We start from the raw sequence: 26,563 nt of genomic DNA on the forward strand, positions 1-26,563 counted from the left end.
ATCTAAATGATTACTGACTCTAGCGTTAAGATCTCCAATAATAAGAATATTACCTTTGGATGACAGCTTTGAGATTTCATTTTCAAGTAATATAAAGTCATCATTAAAGTATGTAGATGACAATGGTGGAATATAACATGCACACACATATATATCTTTTTTAAAACCAAAGAAAAATTTATCAAGCTTTAACCATAGCCTGTTGTCAGATTTTGTTACATTTAAAACTTCAGATATACCTTTATGTAAGGTAGATTTATAATATACAATTATACCTCCACTGTATCTTTTGGATCTTAATTTCTTTTTTCTAGATTTCTGTACATAATTAACATTTACAATGTTTGTACTAGAATCGGCACCCTTCCAAGTTTCCATTAAAATATTTATGTCATATTTAAGACTAGATAAAAAATAGTCATCTTCTAATTTACCTCCCAGGCCCTGAATATTCCAACTACCAATCGACACATTTGTTTTCATTTCAAAATCAATTTCTGGTGTAAAGCAGGATATCTATAAAATTTATTGGGCAAAGGGAAGTAACTCAAATTTTTCCCAGATATAGAATTTTCACATTTAATATTTACTCTTTTTTCCTTTTTTGTTTGTTTTTTCCTTTGATGCTGCATTTAGGCAAATTTAAACTATGAAATGATATGTAGAACAAACAAAATTAACTAGACACAGGGATATTTTCTCTTTAACCCCTCATTAACATTCAATAAAAATTTAAGAAAACATAATTTATTTATTTTTTCCCCTTTCAGTAAATATATACCAATCAATGCAATCATACTTGTACTTGTATATACTTGAAAAGAATAACATGGTATATATACATGGTACATAAAACACTTTCATGTTTCAATTATTTTAATGGATTATGAGAACAAATTTCAAAATAAGAAACAAAACAAAAACAGTTTCACAGAACTTTCTACTCTTATTTAGAATTAAAAGATTTTCATTGTTTTCTATATATCCAATCATAACCATGAAATGCTATTTATAAGAATAATAATGAAAACATTTTAATGATACCAATTAACAGTACACCATGGTACACATGGTCAGTAACCAAAACATTATTAATAGTGCAAGCCTTCAAGAGCCAAACGTAGTAACTTGAGATTCATGTCTGAATTACGACGACTTGTTTGTTGGTATTCATTGAAGTTGTTGTTTGTGAATTTGTCTTGCCACTGAGAGGAATGGTCATGGAGGTTGTCCCACGGATTTCTATTAAACGTGTAATGACGCTCATGTTGCTGATTTCTCCAATTACTCGGTCTACTTTCGGTGTATTGTGGATTTACGACTCCCAAAAGAGGGCTTACAATGCTTTTCAAATTTCTTACATAAATTCCGATTCCTGCATATACATCTAAATGAATGCCATCACTGAAGTTAATTTGTGTTAGGTTTCTATGATGTACACATTTCAAGTTAAATTCTGAGCATAGCTTTTCCAATAATGCATTGCAATCTAACCTTTTAACTTCATAGTCTTCAGTGTGCTTGTAATACTTGTAGTATCTAGGTAAGAGTTCATTAATTATAATATTTGAGCCCGTCACTAATCTTTGTGTGGCCAATACCAAATTTTTCATATCATTTACAACTTCTTCTGTAGACTTCTCGTCTAAGTCATTTGATCCGACTTGATATGCGATATTATCAGCTTTCAACTTTCCAGTTTCAAGGAATTCAATTGCTCCTTTAATAGTCTTGTCTCTAAGTGTAGTAATCTTTGCAGACTGATATCTAAAGATTTTTTTCGCATTCATGTCTTTAACAATAGAAGATCCTACCAGCCAAAACTTTACTTCATTGTTGTTTTCTTTAGAATTTAACCTCTTTTCGTCCCGTTTTGACTCATTCTTGGATTTAACACGGCTTGTATCTTGCTTAAGATGATTTTCACTAGTATGTGCATTATGATTTCTCTTATTGTGATCATTCTTATCTACATGTACATGTATCTGATTTTGTTGTATTTCTTCATCATGTGTGTTGTTTTCTTTGACTATACAATGTATTTCTTTACACATTCCCTCCAATGAGTCTAATTTGAGAGTTACAAAATCTTCTTTTTCATAAACATTGGTTTTTATTTTGTTAAAATTTTCATTAACAGCTGACGTTATGTTTTCAGTGATCTGTATATTGTTTTTTTGAGTAAGTTGAATTTGTTTCACTTCAGACATAATTGTGTCAAGTTTTCTATCAATTTTCATCATTTCTTGTTTACCCGACATTGCTTTCTCAAGCAATTCCTTACTAATAATAGGGTTTAAGTCAGTTGTCACTTGTGGAATTCTACCTTCTAATATTTCTACTCTTTCTCCCATTTACTGTACCACATTCACCAAGTTATCAATGATTTTATTGTTGTTCATTTGATTTTCAACATACTTTGACTCAAAAGAATGTATAACACTAATAAGAGTTGTTATTTGTTTATTTTCTGTATTTTGATCCTCCTTTACGTTACCATCCGTATCACACTTGTTTTTCTTAGATTGTGATGTATCTTTTTTAGGAGATTCACTAAGAGTTGATTTATCTTGACTATCAGAACATGTTAATGAAGTATTTAAAAGTTTTTTTGGATCTGTATTATCCTCATCATTTGATTTATTCAAGGTTTCATCTAATGTATCATTCGACTGATCATTATCATCGACACTGCTGTCAAGATTTTCTTGCATGGTAAAATTTGGGGGTCTCATGTTTCTAATTCTGAGATCAAAAGCTTTAGGATTATCTCCCTTGAGAGCCATGTTTACTTGTTTCTTTATGTAGTCAAATTCTCTTGTAACCCAACGTTGGCACACATTACCTTGTACAAGGCATTTGAATGTTGTGTAATATATGTTTATTGTGAGTAATTTAACACTACTGCGGGATATTTGGACCACTGACTTAAACAAATTTATATCTGGAGAATTCTCCGAGAACGTGTAATATATGTTTATTGTGAGTAATTTAACACTACTGCGGGATATTTGGACCACTGACTTAAACAAATTTATATCTGGAGATTTCTCCGAGAACGATTTCGTCTCGTCATTTAAAGCTAGTAATCTTGTTTTCTTGTCATGAACGTGTAATATATGTTTATTGTGAGTAATTTAACGCTACTGCGGGATATTTGGACCACTGACTTAAACAAATTTATATCTGGAGATTTCTCCGAGAACGATTTCGTCTCGTCATTTAAAGCTAGTAATCTTGTTTTCTTGTCATAATCAGCCCACACAACATTCATTTCATTCTTTTTCCCAGTTTCAACGTAATATCTTAGTAATAAAATTCTTCGCCAAAACAATAAAGACCTTTTCGTCAAGTCAAATGTGACCTGCTTGCTGTCGTTTGTTTGTTGAACATCAGCCATTTTATAGTTACAATATTCACACGTGTGACAGGCGTCGGATCCTCACATATATGATATATTATATAATTAACTTGCCCCTCATTTGTCTTTTTATATTATAACTATAGCATGTAATAAAATTTTGCAAATTTTAAGAGAAAAAAAAATTGTCCCCAGGGGTGATTTCCCTCCTGTTACCACTGAGTTTTTTTTACTTATTATAAAACTCCTAAATATGTGCTTGTTTTGAAAACGATTAGTACAATTTATTCAGAATTTTCCATATTTTCTTCATTGATACAGGATACCATAATCGTTGTATCTTGATGTTTTGGCCAAAAAAATATATTTATATTTGGTTTTGAAATTCCAGTTATATAAAATTTATTCCAAATCATTGGCAATGTATAATTCTTTAAATCCAGTAAAGAAAAAAACTTTTAACTTTGAATTAAAATCTTTAAAATAGGCACCATGTGATATTTGTGACCTGTACAAAATATACATGGTTTCCACATTTTAACCTACTTTAGTGGGCTAAAATCAATAAAGTACTTCCTTTCAAGTCATGCCTGGTAAAAGTTTACTTTTCCTTTGACAAGTTTATTGCGTTTCTGAAAAGTGTTTGCAGAACATGAATAGAAAAAAATAATTATAAATTGTGACAAAGTTACCAACTTTGTACATTCAAAGTGAAACGGTATATTAACATGCATTTTTCATTTGATTATCTTTATTCACCTAAAATATCCAGTAATATTTACTGCTGAAGCAAAATCAATCCAACGAACATCGGCACCATGATAAGAGACGTAATTTCGATTGAATTTTCCAAGGACCCTTTAAATCGTTATTGGGAAACGTAGTGTGTTTAAACGTCGGTCAAATCTGAAATCGATTTTGTCAAGTCATTGGGCATTTATTTTCACACAAGATCATATGTAACATTATGCACATAGGAAAAATAATAGACCCCCGGCGCAATCTCTTTGAAAATTGTATTTTCCTCTTTTAAACAAGACGAAACATGTCTACAGATTATGTTTGCTAACATACCGTTGGAAACAAAAACAATGTTTAGACCTAGTATTTCGTACATCCGGCCGTAAAGGCGTGATCACATGTTAGTCACATGTTTCACGTATGACCGGAAATGATTAGAACTTAAGGACAAAAACAATTTTAATAAATAACTGGACTTCTGTTTCGTGTGAAATGTAAGGCATAACGATAACGTCATTTTCTTACTTAATTATTACGAAGATCAAAACAAGAATGTAAATCATCTCTGATTTACCTGTTTGAACATCTCGCGAGAGTTCATATTTGCATATTGTTTTTAAGAATTCTATTACAACAAAGCAGATTACATCATCTAAAATTTGCGTTACGAAATCGGACACAAAAGTCACGCCACTGTTCTTACATCTGCTACATAAATACTTATAGTTCTCGGCATTTTCTTCTCACTATTCTTATTGGTCGATGTTCTTTGTTATTTGAAAGCAAAAGTTACGAATTTGCCGGTGACGATTATCTATAAATCAGTCAGCGTTATGCTCTTCGGAAGCAAAACGTAATGCGAGAAACGGCACAAAAATACGGTTGTAGAATCTTTGAAATCCGTATATTTCAATTTGTTTTCTAGGGAAGAGTAGCATACACTTGTATGTTGATAAAAATAATGGCATATTTAGATGTAGTTACAACTTTTCTTACAGTAATTCACATTTTATCACGTTACTATAGTTATAGGAAACGGAGCCCGATAGCAAATAATGGTCCATATACTGTATATCATAATCGAAATAGAGCATTGCCACGAACAAATGCCGCGACAAATTACATTGAAAAAAAACAACATTTTTTTACGCCAAATGTGATGCTCTCCAAAATTTCTGGAGAAAACACTGTCATCTGAGGCCATAATAAATAATAGATTTGTTTTCCCAAACGCTACCTTCCCAGAAAAAAGCTGCCTACTCAAATTCTTTTATTGTCCTGATTTGAATAAGGTTTTTTTTAATCAAAAAGGCATGAAGACTAATACACATCTGATACTTCAATTTCTTTTTTTGAAAAAAAAAGAAAATGCCTACCTACCTTCCCACTGTCTCAACTTTTGTGTAGGGTTTTGGCAAACCAAAATATTTTAAGTGTGGCCTGATGAAAAACTTTGGACACTTTTTAAACATTTAATTGTCTATTTCACTCGATTCAATTAGTTTAAGTGAAAGATTTCAATAGATTTAGTCCTTAAACACCCTCAAATTAAAACTTAGATATGATTAATCTGTCAAATATGCCATAATACATGTAATATGTCACTTTTCAGATGGTTTTTGTCAAAAATTAAAGTGGCGGCATCCATGTTCACTCTCAACCTTTACAGATGTTATGTATTACATTGTATCATGAAAAAAGACTTCCATTTAAATATTAAGAATGAATACAAATACGACCACTTCCATTTAAGATGAAAACTGTCTCAAAGGAGTAGGTCCGGTACGGTAAGGATCAATTTTGGCCTCAATTTTCAAGTTCATCAAATGAAAGATTTTATACACTTAAGTGTCTATTTCAATTGATTCGATTAGCTTAAGGGATAGATTTTAACTGATTTAGTCATTTAAAGTGCTCCGATTCAAGCTAAGATATGAAAAATCTATCAAATATGCAAAAAAATGTCACTTTCCACATGGTTTTTGCAAAAAATGAAAGTGGACGCATCCGTTTTCATCCTGACAACCTTTATATATATTATGTATAATCATAAAATACAACTTACGTTTCAATATTATGAATGAACACAAATGCAGCCACTTTAATTTAAGACGGAAACCGTCTAAAATTTAACTAAAATGCTAAAATTTTGTAAATTTCAGTTATTTTGCATGACTTAATGATGCTAGTACACGATATATTTATGTGCATTGTGTAGTCAAAAACAGCCAATATTTATGTAGCAGAAACATTCTACTTTCCAATAAATAACTTAAAGATTACATTTTCATAATTTTGTAAAACTGCCATATTTTGGGGCCAACAAGGGTCTCACTAAACCTACTCCTCTAACTCAAATACTAAAATTGTGAAGATTTCAGTTACATGTATATTCATGTAGCATGACTGAAAGATGCTAGTACCTGATAAATGTCATTATATTGTCAAAATCAGCCCATATTTATGTCACAGAAGTATTCTTCTTCCAATGAATAGTTAAACATGTAAAACTTTATTCTAACAATTTTGTAAAACTGATTTATTTTGGGACCAAAAGGTGGTCTTACTGGACCTACACCTTTGTCATAATCGCATTCACTTTATCAAAGAATGCAAACAGCTTTTGAATAAACTACTTTTCATTTGAAAAATTCATGTATTTTTATTCATGTAAATACATCTTTATTGGAGTTGATCAGGCCGTAGTCGGATTAAATCTAGCTCTTACTATTCACTTACACTAAGTCGCTTGTAACATTCATGTTTTTTCATGGACTTTATATTCAGACCCAAATATGGCCTTTCCTTAAGTTAACTAACTCCATAACAATGTTTTTCAGAAAGAAGATGATTGAATCCATTTTTTACTTGCTATTTGTATACATCTACCTTGTCAGTGGACTTTTTGTCAACTTTCTACAACTATGTTCCATGGTTATATGGCCATTCAATAAAAGTCTTTACAGAAAAGTCAACTGGTGCTTAGTTAGATCTTATTGGAGCCGTAAGTATCTGTATAGATTTTGAGAGCAGATATTATATAATTGACGCATAGCTTAAACATGTGATAGAGTACGTTGATTGTTACCCCGAGATATCATTGTCAACAATGGTAAGAATAACTATCAACTAATCAAAATATATGACATTTTATGGTGATGTCTTGAAAAATAACATAGGAAAAAATCGCATGTGACTCAAGAATAGAAATTTAAGCAAATGAGAACAGTTAGCAAGACAAAAAGTTGATTGTGAGCTTAGCGCCTGATGGTAATGTATCTATTGGCTAAAAATTTGTAAAGATTTGTTACTGGATACAGTTCAAATCTTAAGAGTTAATAATTCTTTGAAAAGCCTCCCTTGATTATGTTGATAATATCTGGTAATGCACTATGCACACTTCAGATTGATTATTCCGTAAAAAAACAGAAACGTGAAACACTCATGAACCACATCAACAAACAACAACTACTGAACATCAGGCATATTTAGCATTGGACTCAGGTTTTTCAGAATTTATGATAGATGTAATTAAATATTAAACAATCTGATAACCAAATTACCATTTTGAAATTGAGCGAAAAACTTTAAAAAAATCAGTGGATATTTGTATAAAATTTCACAACTTTTGGTGATTTTGTTTTGAAATGTTCAGACACTTTGTTTTTTTCACACATCGTTGTCAATATAATGGAATTTGATGTGACTGTCATATAAGTGAGAGGTTTATCTAGCTGTAAAACCAGGTTTAATCCACCATTCTTTGCAGGTTGCATTTCTGTAAATATTGACAATGCAATTTCCCATATGAACTCCTTTTACAGCTAAAACTGTACCACTTTTACTATGCAGTTTGAAAATAATCTTATCCTTTAAAAATGGAAAGTATGTATGCACTACATTTTTTAGCTCACCTGGCCCGAAGGTCCAAGTGAGCTTTTCTCATCACTTGGCGTCCGGCGTCCGTCGTCGTCCGTCGTCCTGCGTCCGTCGTCGTTAACTTTTACAAAAATCTTCTCCTCTGAAACTGCTGGGCCAAATTAATCCAAACTTGGCCATAATCATCATTGGGGTATCTAGTTTAAAAATTGTGTGGTGTGACCCCGCCAACCAACCAAGATGGCCGCCAAGGCTAAAAATAGAACATAGGGGTAAAATGCAGTTTTTGGCTTATAACTCAAAAACCAAAGCATTTAGAGCAAATCTGATTGATGTAAAATGTTCATCAGGTCAAAATCTATCTGCCCTGAAATTTTCAGATGAATCAGACTACCTGTTGTTGGGTTGCTGCCCCTGAATTGGTAATTTTAGGGAAATTTGGCTGTTTTTGGTTATTATCTTGAATATTATTATAGATAGAGATAAACTGTTAAAAACAATAATGTTCAGCAAAGTAAGATCTACAAATAAGTCAACATAATCAAAGTGGTCAGTTGACCTTTTTAGGAGTTATTGCCCTTTATAGTCAATTTTTAACCATTTTTCGTAAATCTTAGTAATCTTTTACAAAAATCTTCTTCTCTGAAACTACCAGGCCAAACTTAAACAAACTTGGCCGCAATCATTATTGGGGTATATAGTTTAAAAAATGTGTGGCGTGACCCGGCCAACCAACCAAGATGGCCGCCACGGCTAAAAATAGAACATAGGGGTAAAATGCAGTTTTTGGCTTATAACTCAAAAACCAAAGCATTTAGAGCAAATCTAACAGGGAGTAAAATTGTTTATCAGGTCAAGATCTATCTGCCATGAAATTTTCAGATGGATCGGACAAACCGCTGTTTGTTTGATGCCCCTGAATTAGTCATTTTTAGGAAATTTCGCCGTTTTTAGTTATTATCTTGAATATTATTATAGATAGAGATAAACTATAAAGAGCAACAATGTACAGCAAAGTAAGACTTAAAAAATAAGTCAACATGACCTAAATGGTCAATTGACCCCATAAGGAGTTATTGCCCTTTAAAGTCAATTTTTAACAATTTTCATAAAATTAGTAAATTTTAATTAACATTTTCGACTGAAACTCTTAGGCCAAGTTCAATATAGATAGAATGTTTGTAAGCAGCAAGAATGTTCAGTAAAGTAAGATGTACAAACACATCACCATCACCAAAACACAATTTTGTCATGAATTCAAATGCGTCCTTTGTTTAATATTCACATAGACCAAGGTGAGCGACACAGGCTCTTTTGAGCCTCTAGTTTTCAAAATAGGTCAAAATATAGGGCTGTGCGGCATATTTTCAACATTTATATGCCCTGAACTTTTCAGAGTTAAAACTAACACTCATTTGTCGAGCCTTCGGCGGCGTCCACAAATATTCACTCTGTGGTTAAATTTTTTGAAATTTTAATAACTTTCTTAAACTATACTGGATTTCTACCAAACTTGGTCAGAAGCTTGTTTATGATCATAAGATAGTATCCAGAAGTAAATTTTGTAAAAATAAAATTCTATTTTTTCTGTATTTTACTTATAAATGGACTTAGTTTTTTTCTGCGGGGAAACATGACATTCACTCTGAGGTTAAAGTTTTTAGAATTTTAATAACTTTCTTAAACTATCCTTGGTTTGTTCCAAACTTGGACAGAAACTTGTTTATGATCATAAGATAGTATCCAGAAGTAAATTTTGTAAACAAATAAATCCATTTTTTCTGTATTTTACTTTTAAATGGACTTAGTTTTTCTGCGGGAAACATAACATTCACTCTGTGTAAAATTTTAATAACTTTCTTAAACTATCCTGGGTTTGTACTAAACTTGGACAAAAGCTTATTTATGATCATTAGATAGTATCCAGAAGTAAATTTTGTAAAAAGACAACTCCATTTTTTCTGTATTGTACTTTTAAATGGACTTAGATTTTCTTCCAGTGAACATAACATACATAACATACAGTCAAGTTTTCAAAACATTTATTAGATTCATTAATTATTCTAGATTTTTAACAAACTTGGACAGAAGCTTTTTACAATCATAAGATTTTTTTCCTCATTTTTGTTTAGCCTGTGATTTACAGCAAAAGTAGGCGAGACACTGGGTTCCGCGGAACCCTTACAAATTTTTTTCTTAACTACCCCTACCTCGAATGAAGGGTTACCACAGATTTTAATGTAAACAATATGCATGGTAACATTCCCAAGTTATGTCTCTATGAGATGGAACACAGAGAGCATAACTTGGAACCAAAATATATATGTAAACACAATTAATTTTCTATGAATATTCTAAATCTCCCCAAAAGAGGCGTGGTTTGAGAAACAGCTGTATTTACAAAATGCAACGTGCAGAAGAAATTGCCTGTAGTCCTGTACCAACACAGAAATATCACAGATCTTCATTTGAGCTTGTGATTTTGCCATTTGATTATTAGGGACTTTCTGTTTTGACTTTTGCTCAGGGTTCAGTATTTTTGTGAATTTACTTTTTACCTATTCAAGTATTACATTTCTCTGTGTCCACATTTGCAAAAAGGTGTTTGATGTTAATTTGATATTTTTACAGAATTTACTTTTGTGGCAGAATGGTGGTCTGGCTGTGATTGCATACTGTATATGCATCCTGATGAGAGAGAACGCATAGCTACAGAACATATTGTTGTAACAATGAACCATACATATGAAATTGATTGGTTGATGGCATGGATTATAGCTGAAAGATACGATTTAATTGGTGTAGGTATCTAAGCGGTTTAATTGATGCAATGTTTGAAAAAACATAAATAGATAGGAATGTATTTTCATCATAACGATTTTATATTTTTTGCTTAAGTGTTTGACAGATTTGATGCATTTTCTCTTGACAACATGTGTGAAAAGATGCAATAATTTTTTTTTCCTCATATGAATTTTAGCATCCATACATTTCTTATTTCAACTACCTCCCCATTAGTATTAGAAATTTCATTTTATTAAAAGAGCCAGTTGGTTTATGCTATGAAACTGTATTTTGATTTGATTTAATTTTCTGTTTAAAAGGAAATTATCAATATCATTTATGTTGCATGTATGGAAAGTCATTGTTATGTATATATTTAATTAATTTATAACTCAACAAATCAACTATACCTATTGTTGTATTCTGAATATACATTTAAATGTACAGTGCTACATGTATTTCAATTTGTGTACCATTGATATTCCACTGATAAAAATTGATGATGCTTCCCAAACAGCTACTTTAGATACCGTATAGGGTGTTATTTTCGCGGGTGTAAAATTTCACGATTTTCATTGAATAAGGTATACGAAAAAATTTGGCGGTTATTTTTTTGGCGGATTCAACATTTTTAACATAACCTTTGCATGTACACTTTTAAATTGGTGGGATTTATTTTGGCGATTTTGTTCTATCCGCGAAAATAAGCGAAAATTTACACCCTGCGAAAATAACCAGCTATACGGTACTTTAAAGAGAGGGTTCAAAACCTCATATGTCACTTTTGAACAAAAGTCTTCAGAGGAAAACATATATATTTATTTATGTAACTATGAGAGAATAATTAAATCATATTCCATATCTTTACTACTGAAAAACTCAGAAAAATATTACAAAACACATATGAAAATTATTTTTTTGGTTAATAGGCTGCTAAAAAGCAAGAAGAAGCCATGTCAATAAATGAAAATCATTAATCCAATTAAAATGTCCAACTTGAATTGTTAAACACGTACCATACCCAAAAATTAAAAATTGTTGCAAAATACAAAAACCTTTGTTAAAAAAGATTACAGAGAAACCAAAGATGCTATATATGACTATGGGAAGCACACTGATCTTTCAGTTGTATTTTTATGATGCTTGTACATTCTTTCCAAATATTAACTTTTTGCATTTTCTGCTCTTTCTTAAGTGTTTTTCTGCTGGTTTTCTGTCTGCAGTTGACAACTATTTCTCACTTTATTTTAGGGCAAACTTGATTCATATAATCTTACTTACTAGTTGTAGTATATTAATTTTTTAACTTAGTATAAATTTGAAGTATGTAGGAAATTTAAATTATCTCCCTTTAAATATTCTTCAGGGAACAAAGATATATGGCAAGGAATCCCTACGATTCGTACCTACTATGGGTTGGTCCTGGATTTTTGTGGAGAGTATATTCTTAAAGAGAGACTGGAACAAAGATAAAAAACGTATCCATGATGGTGTCAAGGAACTGGTTGCCTTCCCTGATGGATACTGGTTTACGGTAAATACTGCTTAAGAAATAATTCATGGAAGCCATAGATTATTGGAAATTTACACATGGCCTGGGCCGTGATATTCGAATTTTATCCTGAGCGTTAGCAATAATCTATGGCTTCCATGAATTATTTCGATTCTAATAGGACAAATACGGTCATTAAAAAACTGAAGCGAGGGTGGGTATGCTGTACGGTGGCTGTTCTTTTTTACTCCCTGTTAGATATAGCTCAAATATCTATAAATATGTAGCTTACGTATGTTATTTTGTGAATAACTGCTAGAAAAAATCTTTTTAATTCATTAAATTCTCAAACCCAACATTTGCCATTAACACGTTTTTCTCGTAAGCTTCCGTCAAATCCAAAGTTGACATTTTTTAACTAAGGAGCCGCCATGTTGACTTGCTGAAATGAGTAAACATGCGAATAATGCAATAGAATAGAAAATAAAACAAAACCTACCTCAAAAGTCCGTTTAAATACAATATCTTAAGAATTCTGATGGTTCACGTAACAGAAAACTTTCCACTTAAGCGGTTTCATTTGTATGACGTCATGTTTTGAAATGACTTAAATGCGCCAAAAAGATTAATAGACTTTCGCAAAATTTTATTTTATTTTTATTCTGTTGATTTTCCCGAGCTCTTGTGCATTACTTCTTTTTATTATGCATAGGAATAAGAATAAAAGTTATTTGTCTTTTTTTTAAATGCACTTTTTAAAACAATTAAATCAGCAAAGGGTCTGCAAATAGGTTCCAATACATGTAGATTTACGCGGGAAGTATATTGTAACATCCATTATTATGTATATCTCTGAGTCTGCGCTTAGTATATTTTATAGAGAATTTTATCACATTGTTGTTTACAAAGCTAAAGAAGCATGTCATATTAGAATTAAGCTTTACTCATAATTGAAATTTATGCATTATTATGCTATTTTATAGAAAAACAGAAATTTACAATGTCTATTAGCATGATTAGGTTAACAAATAGTGTCAACAGTGAACTGGAAAAAAAAAGATTTTTTTCTGGTCCTTTCACTAAAATGCAAATTACATTCACTGATCATTGCTGATCAAATTAATTATAAACAGGATATAGTAGATTGGGTATAAGATATGGAGTTGTCTGGAGGTCCTACAAAAATTATATGATTGGAAAACTAAAAAGATAGTAAAAATTCAATGGGAGCTTAAAGGATTAAGATATATGTTTTATTTTGTATGTGAACTGTTATTTAATGAATATGTATTTTGTTAGTTGCTCCTTTTTCCTGAAGGAACCAGATACACACCTGAGAAACACGAAGCCAGTTGTGAAGTGGCCAGACAGAAAGGCTATCCTGAACTCAAACATCATCTCTTACCTATAACTAAAGGCTTTGCTTATTCTATGCAAGAAATGAAAGGGAAAGGTAAGCAGTGCTATACATGCTATAGTCATTACTGCTGCAACTCTTGTTTCAAAAAATCTTAAGAGTGAAAATACTCATAAGTCATATACATTTCAGTATAACATAATAATGATCAATTTTAATTGCAAGAGTTTTTGTGAAAAAAGTCACTGGTTTATTATTATTTGTGGGAAACCAATTTTGATTAGTTATTGACTTTGAATTAGCATTTAGTAACTCAGACATGGTACAGCATGAAGTCAGGCTATGGATAACATCATTGAGTCAAAGGAATTTGTCTTTGGACAGCATGGTAACATAGGAGTCAGGCATTGGATAACATGTTGTAATAGGATTCATGCATTGGACACCCTAATGAGGCTGGGGATAAAATATTGTATAATGGATTGTGCTTGTCTTTAAATAGACCACTTTTGAGTTCATCCGTCACCGGAAAATAATCCTCAATTATACGCGCCTTTATGACGTCATTTACCAGATAGAGGGGGTCGTCTGTATCCCTACACTATTAATGTTCATCAAGCATCTTAGTGATCGTCATTGTGCAGTATAAACTAGAAAGAATGGTTGTTCTGTAGGTACTTAATGACAATTTCCTAATGACAGCAGTGCTGATTGTAATTTTGAGAATTCAATTTGCAGAATAATTCGTACAATATTGAATTATAGTTTTCCAACCACTCGCTCAACATTGGAATGGAAGTGACGACGCCCCTAAACGCACAAATGGCGTTCACTAAAATCAGAGTTTTTGACGGAAATGCATCGAACTCAAAGTTGTCTATTGGCCCCAGATGTTTGGGTTGACTTTCAGTTTAATCGGCTCTTTAACAATTGAATAAGGTTGTAGGTTTTCCAATATTTTGTACTAAAGCATCACTGAAGTCAAATCCATGGTCAAAATCTGCTACAGTAAAATTGCACCAAATGTGTTGGGTCAATGTTTCTTTGGTGGACTGTTTTTCCCCAGGGCAATGATTAGCCTAATAGCAGGTACTGGTAGGAAAATGTTGATTGTGTTTTATTAAAATAAACTTATGAAATTTCTTAATCATCGTAAGGTTAGAAATGTATATGGCTCATGCATAACTCAGATTCCTTGTACAGGTTCAGCTTTATGTTTGCCTTGTACAGGTTCAGCTGTAGGTTTGTCTTGTACAGGTTCAGCTGTAGGTTTGTCTTGTACAGGTTCAGCTGTAGGTTTGTCTTGTAAAGGTTCAGCTGTAGGTTTGTCTTGTAAAGGTTCAGCTGTAGGTTTGTCTTGTACAGGTTCAGCTTTATCTTTGCCTTGTACAGGTTCAGCTTTATCTTTGCCTTGTACAGGTTCAGCTTTATCTTTGTCTTGTACAGGTTCAGCTGTAGGTTTGTCTTGTACAGGTTCAGCTGTAGGTTTGTCTTGTACAGGTTCAGCTGTAGGTTTGTCTTGTACAGGTTCAGCTGTAGGTTTGTCTTGTACAGGTTCAGCTGTAGGTTTGTCTTGTACAGGTTCAGCTGTAGGTTTGTCTTGTACAGGTTCAGCTGTAGGTTTGTCTTGTACAGGTTCAGCTGTAGGTTTGTCTTGTACAGGTTCAGCTGTAGGTTTGTCTTTGTACAGGTTCAGCTGTAGGTTTGTCTTTGTACAGGTTCAGCTGTAGGTTTGTCTTTGTACAGGTTCAGCTGTAGGTTTGTCTTGTACAGGTTCAGCTGTAGGTTTGTCTTGTACAGGTTCAGCTGTAGGTTTGTCTTGTACAGGTTCAGCTGTAGGTTTGTCTTGTACAGGTTCAGCTGTAGGTTTGTCTTGTACAGGTTCAGCTGTAGGTTTGTCTTGTACAGGTTCAGCTGTAGGTTTGCCTTGTACAGGTTCAGCTGTAGGTTTGCCTTGTACAGGTTCAGCTGTAGGTTTGCCTTGTACAGGTTCAGCTGTAGGTTTGCCTTGTACATGTTCAGCTGTAGGTTTGCCTTGTACAGGTTCAGCTTTAGGTTTGCCTTGTACAGGTTCAGCTTTAGGTTTGTCTTGTACAGGTTCAGCTTTAGGTTTGTCTTGTACAGGTTCAGCTTTAGGTTTGTCTTGTACAGGTTCAGCTTTATGTTTGCCTTGTACAGGTTTCCTTGTACAGGTTCAGCTTTATGTTTGCCTTGTACAGGTTCAGCTTTATCTTTGCCTTGTACAGGTTCAGCTTTATCTTTGCCTTGTACAGGTTCAGCTTTATGTTTGTCTTGTACAGGTTCAGCTTTATGTTTGTCTTGTACAGGTTCAGCTTTATGTTTGTCTTGTACAGGTTCAGCTGTATGTTTGTCTTGTACAGGTTCAGCTTTATTTGTCTTGTACAGGTTCAGCTGTATGTTTGTCTTGTACAGGTTCAGCTGTATGTTTGCCTTGTACAGGTTCAGCTGTATGTTTGTCTTGTACAGGTTCAGCTGTATGTTTGTCTTGTACAGGTTCAGCTGTATGTTTGTCTTGTACAGGTTCAGCTGTATGTTTGCCTTGTACAGGTTCAGCTGTATGTTTGCCTTGTACAGGTTCAGCTGTATGTTTGCCTTGTACAGGTTCAGCTGTATGTTTGCCTTGTACAGGTTCAGCTGTATGTTTGCCTTGTACAGGTTCAGCTTTATGTTTGTCTTGTACAGGTTCAGCTTTATGTTTGTCTTGTACAGGTTCAGCTGTATGTTTGTCTTGTACAGGTTCAGCTGTATGTTTGTCTTGTACAGGTTCAGCTGTATGTTTGTCTTGTACAGGTTCAGCTGTATGTTTGTCTTGTACAGGTTCAGCTGTATGTTTGCCTTGTACAGGTTCAGCTTTATGTTTGCCCATTTTGGTTTTAGCATGTTTATTAGCTCTTCATCTTTTGTATTAGCTTTTTGTATTTTCTAATAGTTTGATCTGAAGAGGCATTAATTATTGAAATGCCCAATTGATGCAGTAAAGTATGTACTACTAATAACTTAAAGTACATGATAATAAAAGTAGATCAGTGTGCTGAAATCTTCAAACAAGCTTACTGTGTCAAGATGTTTGTCCTGACCTTATGATGACATATAAGATAGAGTTGTCACAACACCTTTATTATCAAGACACCCTGTTTGACCTATATATCAGAAGTTGTCCTGACCTTATGATGACATATAAGATAGAGTTGTCACAACACCTTTATTATCACGACACCCTGTTTGACCTATATATCAGAAGTTGTTCTGACCTTTCTTTAATTTATCTGACCTCAGATATCATAGATACTAAAAATAGATTTAAAGTAAAATGAAAAACTATGACTTTAAGTAAAGAGCGCCCTATTCAAGAATATGTAGGTTCACAATTTGTGACCTTGCTTTTTTAATAGTACAAAATTCAAAATAAAACAATTGATTTTATTTCAGCCCTTTAAACATTTCTTTTAATAACACCTTGTCCATATGTTGTTGCCAGTACTGATGTATTGGCTACTGGGCTGGTGACACAGTTGTTTTCTTATGTTCAAATAAAATAAAAAGATACACATGATATACTGTAAACCAACTTATTTTTCCGGTACTTTATTTTGCGAGTAGCCGTTTCGTTTGAAATTTGCAGCTATTTATATTTGTTAATGACTATTATATCAAGATACATGTATATCTCTTCAAAAAAGGTTTGAGAAACAGCTCTATTTACAAAGTGCAACCTGTAGTTCCATTTAAAAATTCCAGCTAACCAATAATTTTCTTTTCATAATTTCCTTTTCCTTTTAGAAAATCATTTTTTTTTAATTTTCGAAAGAAAATTATGAAAGTTATGGAAATTAAGGAAATTTTGAAAGAAAATTTTGGAAATTATGGAAATTTTGAAAGAAAATTATGGAAATTATGGAAGTTTTGAAAGAAATTGTTAAATGAAGGATTTTTTTTAACCCCCCCCCCCCCCCCTTTTTTTTAGAAATGGTTTATATTTCGAAAGTTAGGACATACATGTAAACCTTTAATCCGCCTCTGAGGTAGAGGAAAATTGCAATAGTTGAGGAGTCAGGTGGAGTAAATTTTTCATAAAGGAATATTTTACCTGCGCAAATCCTAATCATCCATAACCATGATAACATTACATACTCCAACATGTTTTTTGTAGATACATATTTTTATTTATTTACAGTAAATGCTGTGTATGACTGTACTTTAGAGTTTAAAGGTGATGTTGAGCCATCATTGATGAATGTATTAAGAGGGAAGAAAATTATTGGACATATGAGAATAAGGTAAGTTTTGGGAGAATAATTAGGTAAGCTTGACTGGAACAATGCATACCTGAAGAGTTGTCTCATTGGCCCTTATACCACAACTTCCTATATCCATTTAAAAGAAATTCAAATAAGCCTACTCCAAAATGATGTTTTGTCAATTGAACCAAGTTTTAGAAGATGAGATATTTTAGGTATATCATTGAGAATGATTCATGATAATCTTGCAACCAAAATATTATATTTTCTACATTTGTGATACTATGATTTTTAAAAGAGGGGGAAGGGGTGATGGGGGAGGGGGGCACTGCAGTAAAAAATCTAAGAAATTTACCAAAAAACAGATTTGTTGGTTATAAGGAAGAGGGGTGAGTGCTCCTAACGTTTTTAATGACTTCAACTTATAAGATATCATTACATATCAGTTGGTATTATTTACTGCCATTATGCTTTGGATGCATTAGATTAACTACATGTTGCTTTTCATTTTTTACAGCATAGAATTGATTGCTGGTAGACTATTAGTCTCAAGGGTATCATAAGTTCAGTACTTCGGTACTAACATGATTTATAACAAATATTTTTTTAAATTGTCTGTTTTTAAATTTAAAAATTTTAAAGAAACTAAGGTTTCAACTCTTTAAGGCAAAGTCGACTTTAAATAAATTTGTTTAGGTACTTTTAGTCATTAAACTCTTCAACTATATCTATTCTTAAACATCCTTGTGTTGTTTTCATTTTCTATTGCAGGATAGTAGAATTTTGTCTTTAGCTATTTTAAGTGCCATTGATTTAATATGAAAAAAGAAGATGTGGTATGATTGCCAATGAGAAAACTCTCCACAGGAGACCAACATGACACAGAAATTGATTACTATAGGTCACAGTATAGTGTCAAAAATGAGCAAAGCCCATACCGCATAGTCAGCTATAAAAGGACCCAAAATTACAATGTAAAAAAATTAAAACAAGATAAACTAATGTCCTAATTTATGTACAGTAAAGAACGAAAAAAGAAATATGTAACAATTTCAAATAAATTATAAACAGACGAGAAGCACTGAATTACAGACTCCTGACTTGGGACAGGCATATACATAGAGAAAGTTCATTAACACTAATTTTCAGTAAAGGCATCTAATTTATCTCACTATTCTTTTTTGCATACTTATAAATTTACATGTAATCTACATATTAGTACTTACATTAATGAAGTTTTCTCCTGTATACCACTATTTGTATATATTTTATTTGTACATACACCATTACATGTACATACTGTTATTGTACAAGATCTGTCATAATTAATGGATTATGATCAATGGATTAGAATGCAATCTTGTATAATATTATTATGCAGCATGTTACATACACAAAATATAAATGCTATAATATCCCTTTAGGCAACTTGTCTTCCTAATCTAACCATACATTCAAAAGGTCTGTATGGATAAAGTATGATTATTCTTGATTGCATACTTATAAATTATAATTATATTTTATAATTGCAAACATTGATGGTTTTAGGCTTTTTGAAATGTATATCTAAGTTTTAAAGCAATTGTTTTTATGCTATGGCGTATCAGTCATTTTTGTGTGTTAGATATATATAATGTGTGGTGACAAACAAATTAGATTGCTCTTCTGATAAATTTCTTAATGCTCTTATGTACAATTTCAGTTAAAGACAAAGGTGGATTGAGAAATTTTCTAAACACAAATTTGCATTTCTTCCATGTTTTTTGATTGATTAAGATGAATTAAGTAGAAATATGAGTGTAAAAGTGTGTTTTCTTTCTTAAGTACAACACTCAAATATGTGTAAAAAATAAAATTAAGAACTAAGCCCATTGAACTCGTAGACTTTAGTAAGATATTTCAAGGAAGAATGGTGAATGCCAAATACTTTATGACCCCACCGTATGATATTGGAGCATTAAGTTTTACACTTGACTTTCTGTCTCTCCGTCTTTCCATTCTCACATTTTTGTTTGTTTAAAGTTTTAGTAGGGTTATCTGCTCTTTGGTCGGGTTTTTGTTGCTTTGACATATTCCCCATTTTCATTCTCAATTTTACACTAGTCATTTTGGGGCCCTATATACAAAGCTTGCTGTTCTGTGTGAGCCAAGGGTCTTTTTTGAAAACCACACTTTGACCTATAATGGTTTACTTTTACATATATATATATATATGTTCCAGACTGTATAAGTATTTGGACCATACGTGTATGGTCTGGACCGTATACATATACTCATTAAGTCAGACTGTATGAGTATAGGCGTACGGTCCACTGCTGACCATACATGTTTTGGGATCATATGGGATAAATTTAAACTTAAACAAATATTAAACAAATATTTTCAAAATCCTTATTATTAGGGAGCTACCATTTTTATGGGGGGGGGGGGGGCTAGGATGAAAATTAGGCAGGACAGGAGTTTTGAGAAGAAAAAAAAAGGCAGGATGAGACACTTGCAAAAAAAAAAATGCAGGACAAAATTTTTCATCCTAGCCCCCCCAAAAAAATCAAATGGTAGCTCCCTTATTTATACAAATGGTTATTATTACAATAAGATGGATAAAGTGAATAAGCGAACAATTGAAATTAAATACTGTGGATTCATTTTTATTCGTGGTAAACCAATTTTTGTTAGTTTCGCGGGTCACAGCGAACCACGAATTTAAGAATTCAACGAAGAATAATCACGAGAAATGTGTATGGAGTCGGATGTTTATTTCTGGTTATGTTATGCAGTTCTAGTATATAGTGTTGACTAGGGATAAACATTGTAACATAACACGTGTTTTTTATTGAAAGAAGATACAAGTATTTTGATTCAATCTATAATAAATATATCGAATATCAGTGATAATTTACTTTTTAAAATTGATTGAAACTGTTCATAGAAAATAACTGCAAGTTGTTAATTACCGTGTCATAGTTTGGTTTACCACTGATTAAAAATCAATAGGATTATCAAGTACGGCGATATTGCCCGTAGGTAATATTGTTTATGACAGCAACATTTATTTTCACACCTTATCACTGTTTATTATATTGTGATAAGGGAAATGAGCTTTCAATCATAAATTTTTTGATGCCTTATAGAATTCAATTATTTGTAAAACAAACAAATAATTAGTTGTCTCTGTCCATTATTGTAATCGAAGTTATCAATGAACACTTTGTTTTGTTTTATTATTGATCAAACCAAGGAGGTTATATGATCTGCTAAATCAAAAAGAAATCCACGAATGACGCATTTAATTTTTTGTTGTTGTAATCAGCGATCCACGAATTTACGTATACCACGAAACGTCTTTTTTTCTCTATCCACGAAAATTGATACCCAAGAAAATAAATTAATCCACAGTATTTGTTTATCCGTGAATCCTTTTGTGTTACTCTGGCCCAAGGTGACACATGCTTCCACAAGGAACGTCATATTTTTATTACATTTTCATGCATGTGTTTTTATGCAAGTTTTTTCATGCATGTTCCTTTGCATGTGCATTTTTTGGTAAAGTTCCTAAATATTCTTCAACAATTGTCCTCCCACATTATATTTACTTCCGATAGTTTCAATGAGCATACTTGGCTGAAATTGATGAATTACTGACATGCTTGATAGAGGAGATTAACAGATTTAATAAGTATGATTTGTTTAAAATTCAAAATATTAAGTTTTTATTTCAATTACTATAATTGAAATTTTTATATATTCATTTGAGATATAAGTTATTTTGATCTGTTATATACATTTGTATGTAATAAACTTGACCAACTTCTTAATATTAGTCAGATCGTACGCGTACGGTCCAAATACTCATACAGTCTGGAACATATATATTGTGACTAGGATGGAGAGGTGTCTCATTCACAATCATACCACATGTTCTTATATTTATAAATGTAATTGATGATTACATCATAATTTATGATCAAATCAATTAAATCATGATTACAGATTTTTGTCTTGCTTGACAGAGTAAAAAAGCGAGACATAGGTATGCTGTTTCTGGTGTACGTATCGACGGCTGCGTCAACAATGTATTATTTTGTGATTAGGTCAAGCTTATTTTGAACCATTGGTGGTAGGTCAATGATACTTGGTATTCAGTTGTATAAGCATTGGCACATCTCATTTCCATGGATTTTTTTTACCCTCCTGCTCAGTTATGGCTAATTGACTTTGAAATTTTGCTTAGTTTACATGTATTAGTTAGTGTTTAGGTTTGTTTAAATGTTTAAATAGAACTACTTATGATAAGTCAATGGTATTTTGTATGGAGATTGTTTAGCCATGTACCTTTAGTCATAATTCATTGACTTTGAATATTTGCTACACTTACATGTTGCTATTTTTATGCCCCACCTACGATAGTAGAGGGGCATTATGTTTTCTGGTCTGTGCGTTTCGTCTGTTCGTCTGTCTGTTCGTCCATCCGTCCGTCTGTTCGTCCGTCCGTCCGTCTGTTCATCCATCTGTTCGTCCGTCCGTCTGTCTGTTTGTCCGTCTGTCTGTTCGTCCGTCTGTCCCGCTTCAGGTTAAAGTTTGTGGTCAAGGTAGTTTTTGATGAAGTTGAAGTCCGATCAACTTGAAACTTAGTATACATATGCCCTATGATATGATCTTTCTAATTTAAATGCCAAATTAGAGAATTTATTCCAATTTTACGGTTCACTGAACATAGAAAATGATAGTGCAAATTTCAGGTTTAATTTGGTCAAGGTAGTTTTTGATAAAGTAGAAGTCCAATCAACTTGAAACTTAGTATACATGTTCCCTTTGATAAGATCATTTTAATTTTGATGCCAAATTAAAGAATTTATTCCAATTTCACGGTCCACTAAACATAGAAAACGATAGTGCGAGTGGGGCATCCGTGTACTGTGGACACATTCTTGTTTATTTCAACATTTGCATTATAGAGATTACAAAAAAGAGAGACATATCTCTGTGATAACAGTTTAGTTTTGATTACTTGAAAAATTTAATCAGTTACAATCTATTACAGATAATGATAACCCTATCCTGCTTGCTAATTATGTTGAATTCTATACTCCATATACTAAACTTGTTTTTTTATTGTTTTATTTTAAGGCGACATGAGATAAATAACCTGCCAGATTCAGAAGAAGATTTAGGAGTATGGTTACGTGATTTATTTAAAGAAAAGGTCTGTATAATAAATGTACTGTTTCATTTATAGGTCTCTGTCAGATTTTGAGATAAGTTTTTGTATATTGATATATTCTTTATAGATTTTGTTTTGTTTGAATTACAATAATTTTTTATTTTAAACATTAATTTTTGTCGAGCTTGCAACTTTTGTTTCGTCGGCTATGGTGGCACGGCTAAGGTGGCTCGGCGGCAGTGTTAGCTTACTTCTTAAAAGCTTTATATTTTAGAAGGTGGAATACCTGGATGCTTCATACTTTGTATATAGATGCCTCATGTTACCAAGTTTCCATCAGTCACATGTCCAATGTCCTTGACCTCAATTTTCATGGTTCAGTTACTACTTGAAAAAAAAGTTAAGATTTTTTTTAATGTGAAATTCTCTCTTATTATTAGTAATATGATAACTATATTTGGTATGTGCATACCTTGCAAGGTCCTCATGTCCGTCATACAGTTTTCACTTAACCTTGACCTCATTTGATTGACCAGTGAACAAGGTTAAGTTTTGGTGGTCAAGTACATATCTCAGATACTATAAGCAATAGGTCTAGTATATTCGATGTATGGAAGGACTGTAAGGTGTACATGTCCAACTGGCAGGTGTCATATGACCTTGACCTCATTTTCATGGTTCAGTGGTTATAGTTAAGTTTTTGCATTTTTCTTTGTTTTTCATATACTGTATGCAATAGGTCTACTATATTTGGTGTATGGAATGATTGTAAGGTGTACATGTCTCACTGGTATGTGTCATCTTACCTTGACCTCATTTTCATGGTTCAGTGGTCAAATTTAAGTTTTTGAGTTTTGGTCCTTTTTATCTTATACTATATATGCCAATAAGTCAACTATATTTGGTGTATGGAATTATTTTATGATCTATATGTCAGTCGCTCAAATTGAATTTGACCTTCACCTCATTTTTATGGTTCATTGCTCAGTGTTAAGTTTTTATACGACCGCAAATTTTGAAAAAATTTTCATCGTATATTGCTATCACGTTGTCGTCGTCGTCGTCGTCCGAATACTTTTAGTTTTCGCACTCTAACTTTAGTAAAAGTGAATAGAAATCTATGAAATTTTAACACAAGGTTTATGACCATAAAAGGAAGGCTGGTATTGATTTTGGGAGTTTTGGTCCCAACATTTTAGGAATTAGGGGCCAAAAAGGGCCCAAATAAGCATTTTCTTGGTTTTCGCACTATAACTTTAGTTTAAGTTAATAGAAATCTATGAAATTTTGACACAAGGTTTATGACCACAAAAGAAAGGTTGGGATTGATTTTGGGAGTTTTGGTTTCAACAGTTTAGGAATTAGGGGCCAAAAAAGGGCCCAAATAAGCATTATTCTTGGTTTTCGCACAATAACTTTAGTTAAAGTGAATAGAAATCAATGAAATTTAAACACAATGTTTATGACCACAAAAGGAAGGTTGGTATTGATTTTTGGAGTTTCGGTACCAACAGTTTAGGAATTAGGGGCCAAAAAGGGACCCAAATAAGCATTTTTCTTGGTTTTCGCACCATAGCGTTAGTATAAGTAAATAGAAATCTATGAAATTTAAACATAAGGTTTATGACTATAAAAGGAAGGTTGGTATTGATTTTGGGAGTTTTGGTCCCAACAGTTAAGGAAAAAGGGGCCCAAAGGGTCCAAAATTAAACTTTGTTTGATTTCATCAAAATTGAATAATTGGGGTTCTTTAATATGCCGAATCTAACTGTGTATGTAGATTCTTAATTTTTGGTCCCGTTTTCAAATTGGTCTACATTAAGGTCCAAAGGGTCCAAAATTAAACTTAGTTTGATTTTAACAAAAATTGAAACCTTGGGGTTCTTTGATATGCTGAATCTAAAAATGTACTTAGATTTTTGATTATTGGCCCAGTTTTCAAGTTGGCCCAAATCGAGGTCCAAAATTAAACATTGTTTGATTTCATCAAAAATTGAATAATTGGGGTTCTTTGATATGCCAAATCTAACTGTGTATGTAGATTCTTAATTTTTGGCCCAGTTTTAAAATTGGTCTAAATTAAAGTGCAAAGGGTCCAAAATTAAACTAAGTTTGATTTTAACAAAAATTAAATTCTTGGGCCTCTTTGATATGCTGAATCTAAACATGTACTTAGATTTTTGATTATGGGCCCAGTTTTCAAGTTGGTCCAAATCAGGATCTAAAATTATTATATTAAGTATTGTGCAATAGCAAGTCTTTTCAATTGCACAGTATTGTGCAATGGCAAGAAATATCTAATTTCACAATATTGTGAAATAGCAAATTTTTTTTTAATTAAGAGTTATCTTTCTTTGTCCAGTATAGTAAGCAAGAAATATCTGCAAGAATTTTTTTTAATTGGAGTTATCTTTCTTTGTCCAGAATCAACTTAAATCTTTGTTATATACAATATACAATGTAAATTCACTTTTTACTACCAACTGGTAAATTTAAATAATCTTTACCATTCAGTGATAACAAGCAGTTTTTTTACATCTTAATATTTTATGATGTATTTAAATGAGTAGTAATTGTTGCAAACTCCATTAGAATATTTTAATTGAAATTAGTTTTGGAATAAGGGAAAGGGGGATGTGAATAAAAAATTGGGTTCAATTTTTATACGACCGCAAATTTTGAAAAAATTTTCGTCGTATATTGCTATCATTCTCATTTGAAATTTCATAAATAAAAAGAAAATTTCTTCAAACATTTTTTTGAGAGGATTAATATTCAACAGCATAGTGAATTGCTCTAAGAGAAAACAAAAATTTTAAGTTCATTTGAATACATTCATTCTGTGTCAGAAACCTATGCTGTGTCAACTATTTATTTTTATCTACATCCATTGTAAAATTCATATTTTATTCATGATAATTAGAAGACATCTTTGCTTGCCATGTGCATGCTCAAGCCCAGTTCGAATTTAAATGTTTGAAGTTGTTTCGGGTATTGTGACAGTGTGATCCCATTGAGATTTGCCCCTAATAATAACTGTTAATTACATGTACCTAAATCTTGAATATTTGATATACCTATAATAAAAGAAATACTGTTTTCTTAATAGAAATCTATGAAATTTAATCAATGTTAATGACCATATAAAGAATGTTGGAATTGATTTTTGGAGTTTTGGTCCTAACAGTTTAGGAATTAGGGGCCAAAAGGGCCAAAATAAGCATTTTTCTTGGTTTTCCCACAATAACTTTAGTATAAGTAAACAGAGATCTATGAACTTTAAAATAAGGTTTATGACCACAAAAGGAAGGTTGGGATTGATTTTTGGGAGTTTTGGTCCCAATAGTTTATGAATTAGGGGCTAAAAAAGGTCCCAAATAAGCATTTTTCATGGTTTTTGCACAATAACTTTAGTATAAGTAAATAGGAATCTATGAAATTTTGTGAAATGAAAATAAATGGGAGTTTTGTTCCCAACAGTTTAGGAATAAGGGGCCAAAAGGGGCCAAAATTTAACGTTGTTTGATTT

General features: G+C 32.2%; 2 protein-coding genes across 2 annotated transcripts in view; one reads left to right on the top strand and one right to left on the bottom strand.

Moving 5' to 3' along the window:
• The window catches only part of LOC134686800 (tyrosine--tRNA ligase, cytoplasmic-like), a 338,438-nt gene extending 319,287 nt beyond the window's left edge, over positions 1–19,151 (bottom strand). Inside the window, exon 1 of the mRNA XM_063546584.1 lies at positions 19,100–19,151. The gene's annotated coding sequence lies outside the window, so the exon portion shown is untranslated. The remainder of the gene's footprint in view (positions 1–19,099) is intronic.
• Positions 6,937–26,563, top strand: part of LOC134686803 (1-acyl-sn-glycerol-3-phosphate acyltransferase delta-like) — a 31,230-nt gene continuing 11,603 nt past the window's right edge. Inside the window, exons 1-6 of the mRNA XM_063546588.1 lie at positions 6,937–7,106; positions 10,613–10,782; positions 12,132–12,299; positions 13,557–13,710; positions 17,810–17,912; positions 23,001–23,076. Coding sequence (XP_063402658.1) covers positions 6,950–7,106; positions 10,613–10,782; positions 12,132–12,299; positions 13,557–13,710; positions 17,810–17,912; positions 23,001–23,076 — 828 coding nt within the window. The 5' untranslated portion in view covers positions 6,937–6,949. The remainder of the gene's footprint in view (positions 7,107–10,612; positions 10,783–12,131; positions 12,300–13,556; positions 13,711–17,809; positions 17,913–23,000; positions 23,077–26,563) is intronic.

This window comes from Mytilus trossulus, chromosome 10, assembly GCF_036588685.1.
Source record: "Mytilus trossulus isolate FHL-02 chromosome 10, PNRI_Mtr1.1.1.hap1, whole genome shotgun sequence".
NCBI classification, from domain to species: Eukaryota; Metazoa; Mollusca; class Bivalvia; order Mytilida; family Mytilidae; genus Mytilus; species Mytilus trossulus.